At 38.1% G+C, this 20034-nt stretch overlaps 1 protein-coding gene across 1 annotated transcript; it reads right to left on the minus strand.

Annotated features, from left to right (window-relative positions):
* Window positions 1-3618: 3618 nt before the first annotated feature.
* Window positions 3619-19762, minus strand: LOC104542409 (laminin subunit alpha-3-like; the record flags this gene model as incomplete). Its single annotated transcript, XM_010186705.1, has 21 exons — window positions 3619-3760; window positions 3941-4060; window positions 4586-4679; window positions 5331-5458; window positions 5598-5757; window positions 6765-6905; window positions 7207-7396; window positions 7793-7959; window positions 8261-8405; window positions 10036-10167; window positions 10987-11117; window positions 11902-12042; window positions 13227-13347; window positions 13699-13823; window positions 14750-14869; window positions 15565-15715; window positions 16189-16322; window positions 16801-16963; window positions 17069-17220; window positions 18389-18565; window positions 19620-19762. Coding segments are annotated over 21 exons (2977 nt in total), but the record flags the coding sequence as incomplete, so codon positions are not given.
* Between the last annotated feature and the right edge of the window lie 272 nt (window positions 19763-20034).

Here is a 20034-nt window from a genome sequence, read left to right on the forward strand (position 1 = left end):
ATATATATATATATGTATATGCACTTTTTTCCTACAGTGAATATATATTTCCTTCTACAGTGCCCTGTGACCTATTTAATTTTATTTGTGTTCTCAGTGTTAGGCTTCTTAACTGTCTTTCAGCGCCCATTATCTGGCTGTGTTTTGTAGTTTTAATAAATGGGAACTCACAGACCTTGGTGTCATTCACCTCAGATAACATGATCCTATTATATCTAATCCAAATTAACTGAAGGAGAACCCTTTGCCCTTGATACTTATATGGACAAGAGAGAGATTTGGCGCTAGCAATACCAATGTGGTTTAGTCGAGAGAGGAAATCTTCTGCTCTGCTTATGTAATTGATTTGGGATTCAGACGAGATGTTACAGCAATTTAAACAAGCTGTTAAAGAGTGTGGGGTTTTAGCCATGCATCTCAGTGTATTGAACACTACATTTGATCCTTTTTCATTAAACTTTTCAAAACTTTCCTCAGCAGCTTGAATTTCAAGAGTTACAAATCATATAGAAAAATCTTGCCAGCAGATATTAAATATGCATCTCTTTGGCTATTAATTCTAATTTTAAGGTGAATGAAGCAAAATTCAAGCTGTAATGCCTTTGCACCCTTGAACACAAGCAATGAGTAATAACACAGGCTTAGAAAGTATCACTGGAGTTGCAAGGTTTTTTACCACTTAAAATATTAGTGTCACTTAAAGGCTTGAATAGCAAACAGTAAAAATAACTAGAGATTAAGCCATTACAGGAAAAGCCTCTCCTCTAGGAGTTATTTATTTTGTTCTAATACAGAAATTGATAGATTGGGGGGGGGGCGGCACCTGAAATGCTGTAGCCAAAGGAGATAAAAAATCCATAGAAATTACTGTCAAATGGCAACACTCGTATGAAGAAAGCCTTGCAAATATTACTTATAACAATAAAAAAACCCTAACATGGTGTTTACCCAAGGCTCACATTGCTATTTATTCATATAACATCTCACCTTACCAAAAGATACTATAAAATGTACTGGGGGAATTGTTTATTTTGACTTTAACAAAACTTTTCTGGTGAACCTGGAGAGAAGGAATCTTTACAACTGAATTAAGTCAACCATTCACAACTTGAAATGTTTGAAAATTCAGGCTCTTGTGTTTGAGAAGATGTTTCTTATGTGAGGAAACTCACAATACTCTAAGCACAGAACAGACCATGCATGAAATACAGTTCAGTGTCCATGCGGATTTCTTCAGTAATAATAATTCTTCATCAGACTCATCTAAGCAGGACAAGATCTTTCCTCCTGTAAAGATTATCCACTGGCTTTTCAGGATCAAAAAGCTTTTTACTAAGCATTTATGAGCCTGATATAGATTTATCTATGTTAAAGTACAAACCCTGAAACTCTAGTTGGCTTTTATTGATTGCCCCAACAATGTGTGTCACTCTGTGGAAGCAATAGAAAAATAGGGAAAAATAAAACCAAACAACCAAGAACCTTAAAAACCAGAGAGACTTTTCTACTCTTTTGTTATGCAACAGGATTGTACTGGAATTCATACTTACTAATCATTAAAACTTACATTTACTCAGGTCTTCATACATTTTTCATTTCTTCTTGTCAGCATTAAAACTACTTCTGATAAAATGAAATCAGATGGAAGGGAATTGAAATCCAGAACTGGGTCCAGGTTGTGATACAAAAATCTTTGCCATGTTTGCTTTTTCTGAGAGGGGAAGGGAAGAAGGATAAGGATTTATTGTGACCAGGGAAAATCTGCCTCAGAGAGCAGTCTGGTGGACATGAGATATGAAATGGTACCAGAGAATTGCTTGATAACCTTTAACTGTTCTCCCTTTCTTCTTGTGGAAATATTCAGTGCCCACTAAGGCCAGTAAATCGAGTATTTCCACAGTTTTAGTCACCTGAATATTTGATAACCTACTTCAAAGGCAGGGGGGTTTATGCATAGAAATGATTCAGTTGTTGCTGTCTGAGAAGCTGATTTCCACACCCCACCACCTCCAGGCCAATGGGTGTTTCTGTCCCATGCGGCCGGCAGCCACAGAGGAGAAGCTGTTTCTGCAGCGCATCTCCAGAGAGAGGACTCTGCCATGACTCACCAGTCCTCTGCTCCCTCAGAGGCCTCAACCCCAGCATGCTTTCACTGCATCCCATTCCTTCCAAAACTACCTTCACAGCTGAGGAATCTCTTCATGAATGTAGGTTTGACTGTACCTGAGTTGCCATAAAAGAAAAACAACACAGGATTTGGTGTGATCAGCTTTCCGTTGGTTTTGCCACCCTGCAAAGCTGCAAAGGACCTGCAAAGCTGCAAATATTCAATAAGGGATTAATGACCAAAGCCATAAGGGCTATTAGTCTGGCATCTTCTACTAATCCAGCTAGCATCTCATTCCACACACACTGAGGACACGCTGCTGCACCTTGAGCAAGAAGGCAGTGGAAGCTGGGAGCAAACATTGCATTGGGTGGGAGGGACGGTTTGTTCGCATCGCTGTCTACTCCCGCCTAGGAATAGCCTTAGAAAATGTTTTAAGAGGGTTCGCATCAGAGAATTGGGGAAAAAAAATAAACTGTCAAAATGCTGCTTCTGAATGACCGTGGAAGAAGAAGCCATGCCAAGTCTAACCAGTTCAGACCAGTCTTCAGAAGAATAAAGCAAACTGAGTCCCCCCCTCCGCCATGGGTCACAAAGTAAGATCTGAATGTCGAAGAAACAGTTTTGCTCATTTAGTCCTGCAATCCATGTTACGTAAAGTGCAACTGCTGCTCCTTATATAACTTGTCTTGATTTAATCAGAAAAAAAAGCCTATGGAGGAGACACTCCTGCTCTGAAGATTACAAGAAATATTACTCTCTTTCTGAGGTTTTTATATTCTAGTACGCAGAGATGATGGACACCTGCTCATTCAGGCAAATCACCTTCTTAAAGCTGCAGAAATATTTGCATAAAGCAAGCAAGATTTAGCAGCCTGTAAAAAGTACAAAGAAGAAACACCAGGTTAAAATAACCAAACAAGAAAACTGAAAGTTTTAAGAACATACTGCATTTATTTGGCCCCAGAATTCCTAGCATTGTAACAAACTCCCAGAGTTTCACTCCTTAAAGTGCTTCAAACTCCATTTATATTATTATTATTTTTAACATTAATGTACATTTCTGTATAAACATCAATCCAAGGAGATTTATATTTTATAAAATTCTTTATATTAGTGGATCAAATTTGCTCTCGAGATGACCAGCATTAAGGCACATTTCCAAAATTAAAACATTGTGTTACCCAAGTCTATGCTGTTGTGGGTGAGAGCAGAATTCGGCCCAGTAGGGTATATACAATTGTAGTTTCTGCATATATTTCAAAAGCCACAACAGATTACCTTGGAAATCAATAACATTTAAAAGGGAGTTTAGCAAAGCAAATACTTTTAATTTGCTTTGGCGCAGTCCACATCCAGAGGATGCGTTTGCTCACCAGCTGTTCTGAGTAACCAGCCTGATGACGGCGACACGGTGATCAGCAAAAGGGAACCCATGTTGAATAAATTCACGTGCTACTTCAGCAGACCCAACCTGATGTGTGTACAAGTACCATTAACAGCAAATTTACTTTGCCGGACAGCCGTGCAAACTCACTACACCATGAACCTCTGAAACTCTCCTGGTGGAGACATGTTTGTCATTGATGTTAATATTCCGAAGACAGCCAAAGAATGGGTCTTTAACTGGAAGCCACAGTGTGTCCAGATTTGCTACAAAAATCAAGGTAGACAGATCAAGTGAATAAAATGAGAATGATTTTAAAGAACATTAATTACTACAAGGCTTTCAAATGAGGGGGAATAATATAGGACTGCATTCATGAATGGGACCTTTGCATCAGAAGGCAAAAAGCAGTAGATACATGAAAACATAAGCAGCAATAATATTACCTGGAATGTTGCCAAAGTAGAGTGGCTGATGCACACGTCTAGGAGGAGAGCGCAGAAGTCCAGTGGTAGAGTTACTCTGTGTGCCTACCTCTAGCTGCACTCTGTTCTCCTTCTGAGAGACTGCAAAGAAGCAGGTAAATGAGTACTTTTTCTCAACCACATTAAAGAATCAACAGGATATGGTACTCTTTTTAAATAACAGCTGTCTGGAAATTTAAATCACAGCAAAAATAGATTTTATTTTAAAAAATAAAACCTCGGGTTGCCCGGAGATATAGTGGAGGCCCCATCCCTGGAGATATCAAGCCCCAGGTTTGATGGGTCTCTGAGCAACCTGATCTAGTTAAAGATGTCCCCACTTACTGCAGCAGGGTTGGGCTAGATGATCTGTAAAGGTCCCTTCCAACCCAACACATTCTGTGATTCTTTGATTCTATGATTTTTACTCAAATCCAGTTTGATATATCTAGGTACTTTGGGACTAAATATAGCCCCAAAACTCCCCTCTTACGTAAAGCCTTGAATTAATACAACACCTATATTGTTCTAAAGAGTATTCTCAGAATAAACAGAAGTAAAATGATTATTAAAATTCCAACCACCATCCTTTTGAAGTTTCAGAAGAACTGGTATGATAAAACGTACGTGCAATAGTATGCCACTGTCCATTAGACAGAGGTTGCTTAGGTATGACTGATGTCTGGAACTCTCCAGCACCACTATTTCCAGCAGCGATGACCTGTAAAGAGTTATCTTTTAAGTTAACGTGACAAAGAAAAGTGCAACAGAATAATACAGTAGTTTGGGTAATTTACTGAACCTGCAATGGCTGGGTTTCGCCTAGTTTAAGAGCAACAGTCATTGTATACATGTTTCAGAAATTATCATCTCCAAGAGGAAAGTCAATTTCCCTAAGAGAATCCCAGAAGAGGATATCTGACAGATTTTACAAGCATAAATAAATACCTTTGCCTCTCCCCGTCCATCTTACAGAATTATGTTAATTCTATTGACAATTCTTGCCTCTCTGAGACAAGGTCTCTCCTACTAGCCTTTCCTTTCCCAAAGCAGTCATCTACATGCTTGGCATCTCCAGAGAGAATCCTTGCAATACATTTCTCTGGCCTCTCACACAATTTTGGGCTACTCGTAATTCACTCATGACACCTGCAGCCTGACTTTATGATGACATTTTGAACAAGCACCTGCTTGTGCTTTGTTACACAAATTAAACATTTTATTTCCCATGTGATGGTTTTAAACAACTCTGAGGAAGTTGTTTACTGTTACACCTACAGACAAATGTAACACAGAAGCCCAGAGTTCAAGGTCAGAATTCCCCCTGCTGAATGAGGGCATTACAGCTGAAATGGAAACAGCTTGTATTTACCTTTCCTCCTTCCATGTAAATAGTCAAGTAGCTGTCTTGCTTGCTTCCAGCATGGAGGAGTATCCCTGTTGAAGTCCTTGGTCGAATGGTAAATATAATCCTAAAATCCAAGCCCAGCAGCAAATTACCTGTGGAGAATTAAACAGTGGGTCGAGGAATGATCATAGGAAGAGATAATTGAAAACCATGTAAGAAACAAATTTAAATATGCTTACACATACACACTTAAGACATAATTCCATATATCATAATCTCTACGCATCTTACCAACGGTGATATATCCTCCTTCATTAGAGAAATAAATCCCCGTCTCCATGGGAACATCCGAACATGGAAGTACGCCATTGTTTTGCTGAGGTGCGTTCATGACTTTTCCGTTCATCTTAAAATTCCTCAGGCAACCCTTGAAACTGTTCATTGGTATATTCTGGAAGCATATTTCAAAACATGAATACTAAAGCATGATGGGAATAAGGAATACCCATTAGTTCTTTCATACTGTTGGACTGTAGAGAGCCAACTGGCACTAAAGGCACATAAAACCCAATTCTGATGCAGTGAAAAGGTATTCCAAAATTTTAAAAAAGAGCTTAAAAATTAAAGTAACAGTTGATTTTGAGTTAACATAACTCCTGCTTGCAGAACAGATACCTCCCAATGATGTGTCAAAAAGACACAAATACAACAGGAATTGTGAAATCTCAAGTACACCCTTCCTTTTCTACGAGGCTGTTTATTTAAATCTGATATTATAAAATGCTCCGCATCATTAATTGTCCAATTTTTAAAGTAATAGAAACCACACATATTTCAGTTTAAAATCCAGTTCACAGAATCACAGAATGTTAGGAGTTGGAAGGGACCTCGAAAGATCATCCAGTCCAACCTCCCTGCCAGATCAGGATCACCTAGGCCAGGTCACACAGGAACACATCCAGGCAGGTTTTGAATGTCTCCAGAGAAGGAGACTCCACAACCTCACTGGGCAGCCTGTTCAGTGCTCTGTCACCCTCGCAGTGAAAAAGCTTTTCCTTATGTTCACATGGAACCTTCTATGCGTCAGCTTGCAATTCTGCACTCATAATTCCTTAGTAAGAAGGATTCCTTTAGTTCATTGAGGTAAATATTCTGTGGGAAGAGGGTATTTCTGGAATAAAAAATGCAACTTTGGCCTTTTCTATTTTTTAAAGAATATAAATTAAAATAGTACATGATTGTCATCAGTGTCTCAGCAATGCACATTGAAAATATGTGTCCAGCTGGGAACTGTGTGAACAGGTGAGGAAAAAGATCTCAAGTCACAGATGGTCCTTCATGCACTGCTTGGAAATATCGCCCAAAGCTTTTCAACATGGAAATCCTGCATCTTAACAATTTCACATGTAATTAGTGCAGCATGGGGAGTGTATGGAGGTGGATGCCTCAATTATTTACCTGTCTTTTCAGTGATGGCAGCCCTCCCACATAGACTGGTGGCTTAAAGCTGATGGCAGAATTTGTTGCTAATCTTCTGTGCTGGGCCCTTAGGCCATCAACAACAAGGCGAGCATTCTTCCTATCTGTGCTGAAGACCACCTTTGCAGGGTGCAAACATAACAGCATGAAAAACTTCAAGGCCAATGAAAGCCATCGCAGATTTTTTTCATGTAACTTAAAAATGATATTGTTGAAATATTTAAACTGAAAAGAACATGCTGGGACCTCAGGCTCTATAAGCTCTCTTATAACAGAGACCTCTCAAGCACATGAACTTTCAGGCATAAGAATTAACTTTGGATGACCAAAATCAAACGTCTACTAACTTAAATATTCAATAAGTTGTGCCTGCTGAATGCTAATTGTGGTTTCACCACAGTTCCTGTGCCATACTACTTACAGTGTGCCATTGCCCATCATTGTATTTAATACTGGTTTTGATTTTGATTCGTCTTCCTCCAGAGCCAAGTGAAAAGACAAAACATCCTTTTGAAATGTGGAGAGCCATATAAGAGTCCGCAGACTCTTCCTCCATGAAAACTATTAATCCTCTTGATGACCGAGTCCGTACGTCTACAGAGAAATGTAACCTGTAGTGGAAAGTAAGCATATTCACGTATAGCTCTATTTTGTTAGTTGTATTCTTTCTGCTCTCCAGAAAAATGCCAGTGAAACTCCATTTGTGAAATGCAGAATAGCTTTTGGGTGGAATCACATTCTATATTGCCTGCATTTCTGAACGCAAATGAAAGTTGACATATTCAGGCTTAGCACTTGGCATCAATATGCACTGTAATTGTCCACCAAATCCAAGTCAATCTACTCACTTTGGGTAAATATTAACAAAGAAAAAAATGCCTGAACCTTTAGAACCACTCTTCTGCTATGCCCCAAGACACAAGCAAGAAGAAAATCTTAGCTTTTAACACTTAAAGATTCAAGCAGCTTTGACAATTGAAGTATTAGGAGTAGAATATTTGTATTACCTGTCTGTGGACGACGGTGGAGAAAACATGTAGGATATGAAACTGTTGGGTGTGTTTCCAAAGAGATACGCGTCACTGTTATCATTTAACTGACTTGGTAAATTGTGGTTTTGCTGGTTTTGCACTTTAGCAGCTTTCAAATAATCAAGGTATTTGTCATTCTGTACCTGTAAGACGGAATTGAAACGTTTACTATGTGTGAACATGGGAAAAAAAACCACATTTCAATCTATGAATCTATCAGTTCCCACCTGAGGCAGTCAACAACCTTCTCTAACTGACAGAGAAGCTGTTGTCATTCTGGACAGGTCTGGGTTTAGGATGGAACTTCAACACAGAAAGAACTTGGTTCAGATGTGTGATGGAAGGAAAATAATAACTTCTAAATCTCAGTTCTACAAAGCGCAGCTGTGCAGACAAAGGTTTGGCATCAATATGGAGCGAAGATGACAGTAAAAATAAGCATACCTTGAGCATCTTAAACCTGAGAGGATATTTAAATTCTTTCAGCAGCAGTGGTTCAAGGTTCTCATATTTCCGGCAAACTCCGAGGGACACACCAGTCTTTGCAGTATAATTAATGAGATTTTGGACCTCAGGGAGCTGACCTGTCCTAGAGTGATGAAAGCAGCAAGTGCTGTGATACAGTATTCAGTTTCTTTAGCATAATCAACAACTTATTGTAAAACTGTGTTCTGTACAAAACAGATTTCTCAGCTACCTTATGTTAAATTACCAGTTTTCATTTTTCAATGAAAAACGTAGGTTCAATGCTGTGAAAAGCATTCATATTTATCCTGGTTTTGCTAGCTTCTTTTTGGCCATGGAAATAAACTCTGTTGTTTTGTACTCATCTCTTCTAAAAAAAAGTATCTTTTGCTAAAAGCCATCAATTAAAAAAAATATATTTACAGTGAAAAAAAGTGAAAAAAAATGAGCAGCCTTGATTGAAAAAGATTTCTGGATCAGAAGACAAAACTTTGCTATTGATTATGCATAACCAGTGGCAGATCAAGAAAAAATGGCAAGATCAGGTCCTGCTAACTCGATGATACAATCTTTAATTAAATAAGGTGTTCTAATGACATCTGTCAAGAGTCTATCACAACATAATATGTAGCTTTAATATTATAGCCAAATTATCAGAAAGACTGTAAAGACCAATTTCTTGTGTGTATAAAAACCAATATTAAGTAATACTATTCTTTCATAAGTTGTATACAGTATCTCTAATCAGTAAATGAAAACACACTTTACAACTAGAAAAAGCAACAAAGCTCCTTGCCCATGGTTTTCTGTGAGAAAAGTGGTAGAGTTGGGAGCAGAACCTGAACTTCTTCAGTTCCAATCCAGTTCTCCATTCACTTGATCAGACTAGCTACAATATTAATTCTCCATCTATTTATGTACTAAAAGCCATTTTCCAAATTTGATTTCTGATAGAGACGTTAAATACAGGTTACTTCACTGTCTTGCAGTGCTTTAAATTGAGATATAATTTGAGCAACCTGATCTAGTGAAAGATGTCCCTGCCTGTGGCAGGGAGGTTGGACTAGATGATCTTTAATGGTCCCTTCCAGCACAAACCATTCTGTGATTCTATGATAATCAAATCAAAATACACTATTTTTTGTAAACTCTACAGATGTATAAACATTCATCAAAACTTAGCTATAAGAAAGCCCAGTGGGACATCACTTGTGACTCAGGGAGTACTGGAGTACTTTTCTTTAATGAGCAAATTTATGTCTAATGTTTCTCCTAAGTTTTGCCTGTAAGATGTCTCTAATAATCAGAAAAACACATGTGAAAAGAGACAACATAAAACAGGCATTTGATTTTTAGACATATGCTCTCATTTGTTTGTGTAACTGTTTTGGTTCTACCAGTAAGCTTTGCTCATTTCACTACCTGTGTAACTATAAGGATGAATCTAGCAGATCTTTTTGGATGCCTTGTTGGGATACTTCCAATTCACTATGCTGAGTTCATTCTTTGATTAAAAGATTACTAACCAGGTGTGATTCAGACCAAAATTCTATCACATTTGAACAGTAGATCTACTTACAACTTGATACCATGTATAATCTGCCTGAATAAATTATTATTTTGAGGCAGAAAAGTTATGCATTCATGAAGGCTTCACACATGTAGAAGAACAACAGCTTAGCAAAAAGTTATTTTGATTAAAGAAGGAAAACAGGCCAAAACGCATGAAACTAAAATCTTCCTAGTCCAAATACCTTTTTATAAAGATGTTTGAGATGCAACCTTCAAAATCATCTCCACCAAATTTTATGGGTTCGATTAATGCCCGTGCTCTTGGAGAGTCAACTGATGCTACTGTTGACTCATCATCAACCAGCAGACGTACTCTGAAACAAAGTGAATAAAAATAAGCACAAAATCTAAATAAATAATTATGAACCTAAATGAAATATATATATAAAAAACCAGCACTTGACAGATGTGTTTTCTTGTTACATTTTAATTATGCCAGAGCTTTATTAGCTTACTTCTGAGATTTTTTCAGTATGTGCACATTGACTGCTATGAAACTGCTCTGCTTTTCAGTAGTAGATATAAGCAAGAGCTGAAGCTAGCACAGTGAAATCCTGGTTCAACTGAAATTCATTAAGAAACTCTCACTGACAACTATGAGACAGGATTTCATCCTTTGTGCACTTGACATGTTAGCAAATGCTAGTACAGATAATATAATTACCCAAAGTTATAGCCAGTCATTAAAAGCTTTCCACTTTAACTAATACTTATGTCATTTAATGTGTTCAACAGAAATCAATATGATTTAGGAACTTTTCAGTAAATTGTCTCTACTGATATCTCCGTAACAGATTATTACTGAGAAAACACTATATTAGCTTCTTCCCTGGGCCTTTAACCATATTTATTACAGTGACATATGTAAAGGCTATAGGATGGGGAAGAGCTCCAAAGCTCCAGCTTGACGAGCAGTCAAAACTCACACAGTCCATAAAAGACATGCATAGTGATGTACAGCTGAAACATCACAGGTACCGACATGCACATCCATAGACCAAGAATCTCCTTTTGCTCCATTATTTCAGTACCCTTTGCTAGCAGGGGCCATTTTTAGCTATGTATCCAAAAAGTGAGTCACACAAAATTTTTATCTTCTTTCTCCAACCACAACATAAAAGAACTGGTCTCACCTGTCGTCTGTTTTTATTACTGTCACATAATGTATTGACCCATCTTCGTATTTCTTTTTGAGTTCCATTTCTTTCTCTCCCATTTTTGCAGTTATGATGCCAGGTCTCAGAAAGATGGTAAGAATATTAGGCTATAAAAGAATCCCATAAAACAATCAGGTAAATGCAAATGCCTTTAGTTCTCCTTGATATTGTCATTAATACAATTCTCAACGATCTTTTGTGGGAAATAAATCTTCTCACTCTAAAATTGCATTTCTCAGTTATCTAGTACCAGATATTATGCCCAGTTCTGCACAATTAGCATAGTTCCTGCTTTAAAATACCTCTGCACTCTGAATACCAACCAGTTACTTAAAATACTTGTTTAAATTATTTTTACCAAAAGCAGAGGATTCAGTTCTCCACTTCTTAACTGCCTGGTGTGAGCTCACTTCTTAACTCCTCCAGCCAGCAAAAATGGAGTTCTGCTTGAACTTCCCTGCTTTCTGAGGGAACACAGGCCAAACCAACTCCTTTTCTCTGCATATTTGATCATGGTTACATTTCTGTGTGGGCAAAATGCCAGTTTTTCCAGAGAAAATTTCCAGGCAACTGTGTTAAGCGACAGTTTTCTTACTAGGATGGTGGTGTTAGGGTCCATGAGCTGCTCAGCAGAAGGTTCAAGTTCAAAGGTCACTCATTGAACTACTTGTTGGCTGGGTGAGGAAATGGCCAAGATGAGTTTCTCTGGCCTATGACAAGCATGATGCCATGCTCAAAAGATTATTATAATAGCCATTTTTTGCCTTAAAATACAAGAATCTACATGAGACTTATGACACAAACTGATGCCAAACTGACACAGTCACAAACAGACATGGCTGATCCAGAAACAAAATCAATCACATATTCTAAGTTGAACATGTTTCATACCCATAGATTGTAATTTAAGAGTGTTCCTGTTGACGCCATGGTCTGAAAGCCAAAGCCAACTTGGAAATCCTTGGGAAATGGAAAACCCGCTGCACTCAGGCTCAGTGTTCCCTTCTTGGAGAAATCTGCAGATCTGATGAGCTGAAAGAGAGAAAACAATGCTTTCAGTATCTCTTTTTAATCAGAAGAAATGGTAACATGGGACAACAAGTACCCTACTCAACATAATTGCAACCAATGCCAGTCAAAACAAAGCACAAGGCAAACTGCAAGTACAATTATTTCAGTACAGAACAGACTGAATTGGTTCTACCAGCATTAACTATGATCTGAGAAACTAAAGGGAGATGACGCTTGCTGAGTGCAATAAGCTGTTGGTCTCTAGATATTCTTTGCATTGACATGATGGCTTTGAAAGTTTTCACATTTGGGGACACAAAAGTGACCAGCTGGAGGAATGGTTCATAAGTACGGAGCTGTGCAGATGAGCTACATAACTGAAACTGTATGAATCATAGGACAGAATATACCTGGACCTTTTTGAACACAACACATTTTAATACATGAGAAGTTATACAGATAAAGAGAGCGAAGGTCAGACCCTCTGCATAGGGAAATGGCCTGCAAAGAAATTGCTCTGTGAAAAGTTTAGATGCCACAAAAGAAAAGCAAATGAGCACAAACCTCCAGTGCCATGCCATAGTAAAAAGGGTAAATAGGATCATGCACCATGTAAGTAACAGTAGGTAGAATCAGAAGGGTAGTTTTCATCTCACCATGCAGCAGCAGTTAAGCCAGTACTGAAATGTCACATTGTCCCATTTTATAAAGAACATGGCAAAACGCAAAGATGCACAGAAAATAACTATAAAACAATCAGACAAGTGGAGCAATAGTCTTACAATGAGACTTTGGTGGAAGTAAAGTCTGCTTAGCTCTTTCAAGAAAAAAGGTTGAGAAGTTACTTAGTTAGGAAGCTTAAGCATGCTGGTGAGAAAAAGACCCCGAGTAGTATTAAATAGCTAAGTATTCTGGCCTAATCAGTAGCAGCAACTGGAAACCAACAAGTTTACATGGCAAATACGAATTCTTAATTATACACAGTATTAATTAAGAGGGTGGACTATGTGCTGGAGCAAGTTATCACAGTAAGAGTGGAGTCTCCTTTCTTCCACACCTTCATACCAAGCCCAAGTTCTTTTATTACCATCACATAATAACCAAATATAATTTTTGACCTAAGTAAAACATAGTGGTCCAGGATTTATAGACAAAGCAGACTCTGTGAACTCCAGCAGAAGTTTTTAAGGAACTGTATTAGTTACCTTCCAGTCATCTGAACATTTCTTGCTGACACCAACAGTCTCGTCAAAAATAACAGATGCTGTGTTAGGGTTTTTCACATTCTTCATGCAGCCCCGGAATGGAGGTGTGGATATATTAAAGCTGGTTTCAGGGATTGGAAGGAAAAAGAGTTTAGTAGCCTGGTATTTCAAAGCACACACCAGTACAGTAGCCTGTAAATGCTGATGATATAAAAAAATAGAAAAACAGAACCAGAGCAATCTTTCTTGCACACACACTTCATGCTGATCAAACCCAATCTTCAGGATACAGTCCAGCAAAGATCCCATCATCAGCCAAAAATCACAGATTATGATCATGTATTATACACTGGTTATTTTTATATCACATAAGATGCCCAATACAGTGTGTGAAAGAAATTACCTAAGGAAAGAGTTTAGATGGAGTTTCCCTCCAAAGCTTGTGTATTACAGTCTTTTTATAGTTACTCACTGTTCCCGTAGAGAAGGCGGAATCCCACCTAGATAATACTTAGTGAAAAGGAAGACATTTATGTTGGCTTTAATATCAGGACTGACATGAACAGTATTCTTACTTCGGGCAAGCACCAAATGAATCTGAAATAGGTGAATAATGAGAATTACTTCACTTACTAGAAACAAAAATCATTTAGCAAGTTAAAAGTACTCCCACAGAGCAGGACACAATGTTTTAATTTTTTTCCCTTCCTTTTGTTTCCTAGTGACTTAAATCCAGAATAATTGCAGTAGTTCAAAGATACTGTGCAAAATTTAGGCATTTAGCCAAAGCAAATGCCTAAGGAACATGCTCTACTATGCAAACACAAGGTGAGAGTTTCTGTTCCTCAGGAAGACTGCTCTAAAAATACACCTCACCTAACATTCAGATGTTGCCTTCTATTTGCAGTTGAAGATTTAGGAGCTGCTGCCTGAAACAAAGACCGGGCCAGTCAGCTGGCTGGAAGTAATTTGACCCAGTACGGCCTAAAGACTACTTCCAGCAAACTCTGTGACCTACGCTATTTGGTTGGAGGTGTAGAAAGGGGAAAAGGGAGAATGAAACAACATGACAATCAAAGGTTTTAACAATGTCTGTAAGATTTCACTGTAGCAGTGCTACAAAACAGCTGGACTCAAGCTAAGTAAACAAGCAACAACAAAAAGACTACAGAACGGTAATGTCTCTGAAGATCAGCCTGGCCTGAAGAAATAAACCCTTAGGTGGTAAAAAACACTAAAGATTAAAATGATGTTAATATTTGGAATGCAGACGTCTCTCTCCAAATAAAGCAATGCTCTGTCAAAGAGTTTTTTTCTTTGATGGCTTTTCTGTTAAAGCTGAACTTGCAGGAAAGCACAACAGTAGAAAGATTGATTTTCACATGTCCAAACCAATCCCCAACAGCTTGATCTCCCCAACACAAAAGGAAAACTTTACAACTAAACTTTAAAACAAGATGTTTAGTTTCAGCTAATGTGTATTTTTACAAATAATGATTACTTGATTGTATGAAATGACGTACTTGCTTATATGTTCCATCATTTACAGTTGCATTAGTTTCTATTTCTTTTGGAGGCTCAGAGCCAACTTTGTATCTAAAAACTGTATGACCATCTTTAATGAGCACACTGATGAACTGATCCTGCAGAAAAAAAACAACAACAAAATCAAAACCAGCGCAATTTAATATAATTTAAATGAAGCTATCTAGTTGCTTCAATAAAGCTTTTGGGGGAAAAGATAACACAAAGCAGACTAAAACTTAAAATAATCAACAGTAATTACTTTAAATTGCTATAAACAGATCTGGTATCAGCTCCAGATGGAATCTTCAAATCTCTTGAAGACTTTTTGTAATTTCAGGATGTCTACTGACTTTTTACAGCATTGAGAAATTATCCAGAACATGTTAAAGTGATTGCAAACATGCCTATAATATAATTAGGTAAGCAACATCATTGCTGCGTTGGGCCCCTTTACAGGTATAAGTCACCATGTCACATTCTAAATTCTTCCTTACTCAGTTACCACCCATATCTAGATCTAGGAAGAGTGCACTTCCACTTTTGGAGGATTTCAGTATCTGCCTTGTCTGCCTGCAGTTCTGAATTCTCTGCATGGGCTAATGGAGGAGCTGCTTGGAATTATTTTAGTCTCAGCCTTGACAAACTGAGTATTCAGCAGCCATTATAGAATCACAGAATAGCTCAGATCGGAAGGGACTCATACAGATCATTGAGTCGGACTCCCTGCTCCTTGCAGGACTACCTAAAACTAAACTATATAACAGTAAACACACATCAGAATCTGCTAATCTGCCATACGGACAAAAATTACCCCATTTGCTGCAAAAAACACAATGCCTTCGTCAGCAGTAGTCTCAATCGTCTGCTCGTAGCGTACTCGACTGTGGGTATTTGATTCTTTCAACATGACACTGGCATAACCAGTCCCTTCAAAATAGCTTTGGTCAGTTTCTTCTTTATACCTGTAATAATTCAATGTCACAGATATGAATATATGACAGCAAGAACTATTATCACATGGACTTACTCTCATTATAGTTTTTAAAAAGTTTAAGTTAAAGCATTTGGTACTGGGCCACTAATGGCGCTAAATTCTGATCTAACCCAAGTAAAGAGAAAACCTTCCACTGGCTTCTATTAGATTTGCATGTTGTCTTTAAAGAGGAAATTACTTTTTTTGCACTTAATGCAATACTTGCTTTATAAAGGAGCTGAATACAACAGTCCATGAATTAACATTTAAATAGTTGCCCAGCAGGCTGAGTTTACCATAGATGTGAATAGTGCCAACACTGAAAATTTTCTCTAAGAAATGTAGTAATGACCAAGAGTTAGGGGAAAACCACCACATTATTCTTCTGGATGTGAAAAGATAAGTATTCATAATGATAAAACCACAGAACTGTGAAACACCTCTGTGTTTACATCATCATACCTTCTGCAGGGTTGCACTTGAGTGGTATTGAGATTAAACGTCCTCTTGAAGTTGTAAAGGCTGATAATATGTTCATTTAGGCTGTCTAATTCAATGCAGCCTTCATAGTGAGGATAGTCTAGCTTACGTGGAGGCTGCAAAATAGTGTCATCAAAAACATTGCATCAACATCAGCTGACAAAATTTTACACTGACATGTAGCTATAAAGACTTACTGCAAATATTAATGAGAAACAGAATATGACATTCTAAAATCATAAAGTTATTATATCTTTGTATATAATATCTAAACCATCTGATACCACCCCAGGAGTACTGCAGCACAATTTAAAGTGGAGTCATATGGATGGACTGGGAATAGTACTTTGCAGGGCTGGACAGGTTTCATGCTAGCCTCAGCAGATGAAATACCATCATCCTCATTTCTTTGAGTGCTAGCATACTATGAGCCAGGCAGCTTCTGTAGGAAGCTCCCTGAATCCTGTATATTCCTACCAACATCAGTAAACTTATATGCAGCCTCTGAAAGACTGCTAGTTCAGTATTTACTTGTAACAACAACAGAACAATTAAGGCGGACAGCTCTTTAAAAGACTAAGCAACGTTTTGTACCCTAAAATCTGGTGGGTATCCTCCAACATAAAAGACAACAGTGCTGGGATCAAGATTTAGGAGAGTATCACTGCCTCCACTGCTTGCAGTCAAAGGGCTTCCATGCTCTGGAGAAGTTGATGTCGCTGCTTTGATGTAATTCAGCTTTGCATACTGGTAAATCCTAAAACGAAAACAGACAGGCAAAATATCACATCACACTAATGAAAGATGTTCTTAACAGGTTTTGAAAAAGACTGCTGAGCACTGTGCACTGTGTATCTTATACCTTTCAAATTTAACTTGATCCATAATGGCTTCCTCAGTTTCACTTTGAGTCACAAATGGCTGCACATCTATTTCTACATCACCGTCTCCCAGGTTATAGACACAAGTGAGGTGACTGTCTTTCAGAGCCATACCAATATAGTCCTTGGAAGCCTAAGAATAGCAAAGCAAATAATCATTAATAAATGATTAATGTTAATGAAGGTAAAATACAACAGCATTACCTCAGAGACATAATCATACTGTGCATGAGTCATACGAAATCCACCCACCTAATTATGAGAACTGTTACGTTTATCAGTTCTGGGAAGAAAAAAATTGTAATCGTAACATGTTGCACTGATTCAATGACTAATGTCTTGCACCAATTCAAAGAATATAGTTACAAATTAATTTAAGAATCACATGCAGCTTTTTATTTTTATAATACTAGTAGCTAGAACAATCTGCACATTTGTAACACCTCTCAGTTAAGGTAATAAAAACATGACACCTTTAGTAAAAATTAGACTCAACATCTGTGATACAAAAAAGATGTGTGGAATAGCACACAGTCAAGGACAATGGTTCCTACCGAGGGGATTGGATGCAGTCATTTTCCCAAACATTTCACATTTTATTTCTCCAACATACCACATTTCACAAGTAAGAATTAAAATGCTGTCAAGAGATATCCTGGTCAGATATTCAGGGGTTAAAAGGTGAAATCCAGTGTGGAACAAACCTTTAAACAGCTTTCTGTGTATGCACAAGACTCACCACAGATACAGTTACTGTCAGATAACAAGACTTGAAAATACATAGTTAGGAACCACATACAGGCAATTTTTAAAATGTTTGATGGTGGTTGAGCAAACCTGAATGCACAAGAAGGTCTGTGCTATTCTGCATATTCAGAAGAAAAAGAAACGAAGGGCTGGGGGACTGAATTTTAAAACTGAAATTATCACTTTTTTAAAAACCAACAGCGGAAACCTCAGTGACTTACACTGTGGTAAGATTCAAAGCTCTAAGGCTGGAGTTTGTGCTGACTGCTGCAGAACCTGACACTTCTGACAAGATTGTATGATAGTATCCATGACTAAGAAGTAACTTCCAAAGGAGCAAACATCAAAGGGCAAAGCAGTCACCCAACAAGTTACTTTGCTGGTGGAGGAATGAACTGTTCTTCACAAAACACTTCTGCCACCACATAATGGCAGTTATAACAAAATGGGTCAACAGTAGCTATCAACTTTAGTAAAAATAAATAATCTCCCATCTGTTTCTCAAAGCATGTTTTCTTTTCTAACAATCAGATTAAATCTCAAAATATACTTACATCTTTATTACCCAGGTACAGGACAAACTTATTTGATGCCCTCTGGGGGGCATCTAATCTTCTCTGAGGTCTTTGGAGAAAGAAAGAAAGTGAAGTATAACCTTTCAGATCTTCAAGGTTGCTTGGAGGTCGAACCTCTACACCGGAGCTGCCATTGAACCTCATGGGAATAGCGACCTGTTAAGAAAAACGAAATTCAGTACATTATAATTATCTATTGCTACTACTCGTAGTTATTTCACTGTTGTGTTTAATTGCAAAGTAACCTATTACATATCCTAGTCATGTTACACCCATCAGTTACTACAGGTTTGGACTCTAATCCTACCAAACAATATAATTAGAAAACAGACTAGACAATGCAGGATTCTGTATTATCAATACTTATCACTTAGCACAGCACTTTTATACTCCGGACATCAATTAATCAACCCTTACCGCGCCTCTGACAAGTAATAGTTACCTTCAATACACAGACAGAGAAGGATGTGACCTGCAGCTCTAAAGAGCAAGCCCATGCATTATTTAGATGTCTACACGCTTATCCTGATGCTTCACTTAGCTGACTGGACTGTCTGCCAGAAGTCATAAGGCATTTCTCATACTATTAAAAACACATCCTATTATAGCTATTTACACTGTAGTCACAGATACCTCTTATTCATTGCAACTGTAGGTTATTTGTGATGAGCTGAGGGATGCTTCTCAGGGATCTGAGACTACGCTATCTCTTGAGCAACAACAGCAGTTGCTTAAATGGAGAAGGGGCAGAAGATGCCAGTAGCTGACTCCTAACATCTTGGGGTAGCTGGACATGTGGGAGCACAGGGCTACACAGCTTCTTTGCCAGTGCCAGTGGTCCACTGGCCACGCATGGGTGAAGAGCCCTGCCTCTAAGCTGCAGAGCTGACTCTACCCCTGCTGCCAAAGCCACCACAATGTATCTTGGAAGGCAAGAGGCTGTTGTACAAATCAGTATTGCAGAGATACCCTGGAAAAAAAACCCTATGGGAGGAGAATGGAGCAGGATGCTATTTCATTCACTCATTTTTATGTACAAATTATTATGCTTCCCATCGCCACAGTTTAAGTGCTGAGTGGTGCTGCTAAATTAAATTTATGTCTGATCTTCAACATGCATTTTAACAAAATTATTTAGAAAGAGGAACAAAAGTACTGCTGTGAGTCCAAACCACTGAGGATAAGCATGATCGCAGTGCTCAGGACAGACCTTATTTGCAGCATCTCTTGCTTGCTGAATCAGCTCTCTTATGCGATTTACGTTCTCAGAGATGTTGCTTATTGGCATCAGCTGTTGGTTGATACTCTCAATCTTGCTGAACAGATCTGGAAGTTTGTTTGTCAATTTTTTTACTGCAATGAAAGCAAAAAAAACTCATTGATGATAGAAAGAAGGAGGAAACCAGATGCAAAAATATGATATCACTGCACAATTATCAGAAAAGCAGTGAGCAGGGTGATAACAGAACTGCTTTCATTAGCCCTACAATATTAGGAAGCCCTCACTGAAACTAGCAGTTTATACAGAGGTTATTGTACTCCTGAAATCTGTGGCCAAAGGTATTTGTGGAAACAGTCAGAATCAGCACTTCCAAAAATGTAATAAATGAATTCAGGTCCAGAAA

Source organism: Mesitornis unicolor, unplaced genomic scaffold (genome assembly GCF_000695765.1).
Source record: "Mesitornis unicolor isolate BGI_N332 unplaced genomic scaffold, ASM69576v1 scaffold52626, whole genome shotgun sequence".
NCBI lineage: Eukaryota > Metazoa > Chordata > Aves > Mesitornithiformes > Mesitornithidae > Mesitornis > Mesitornis unicolor.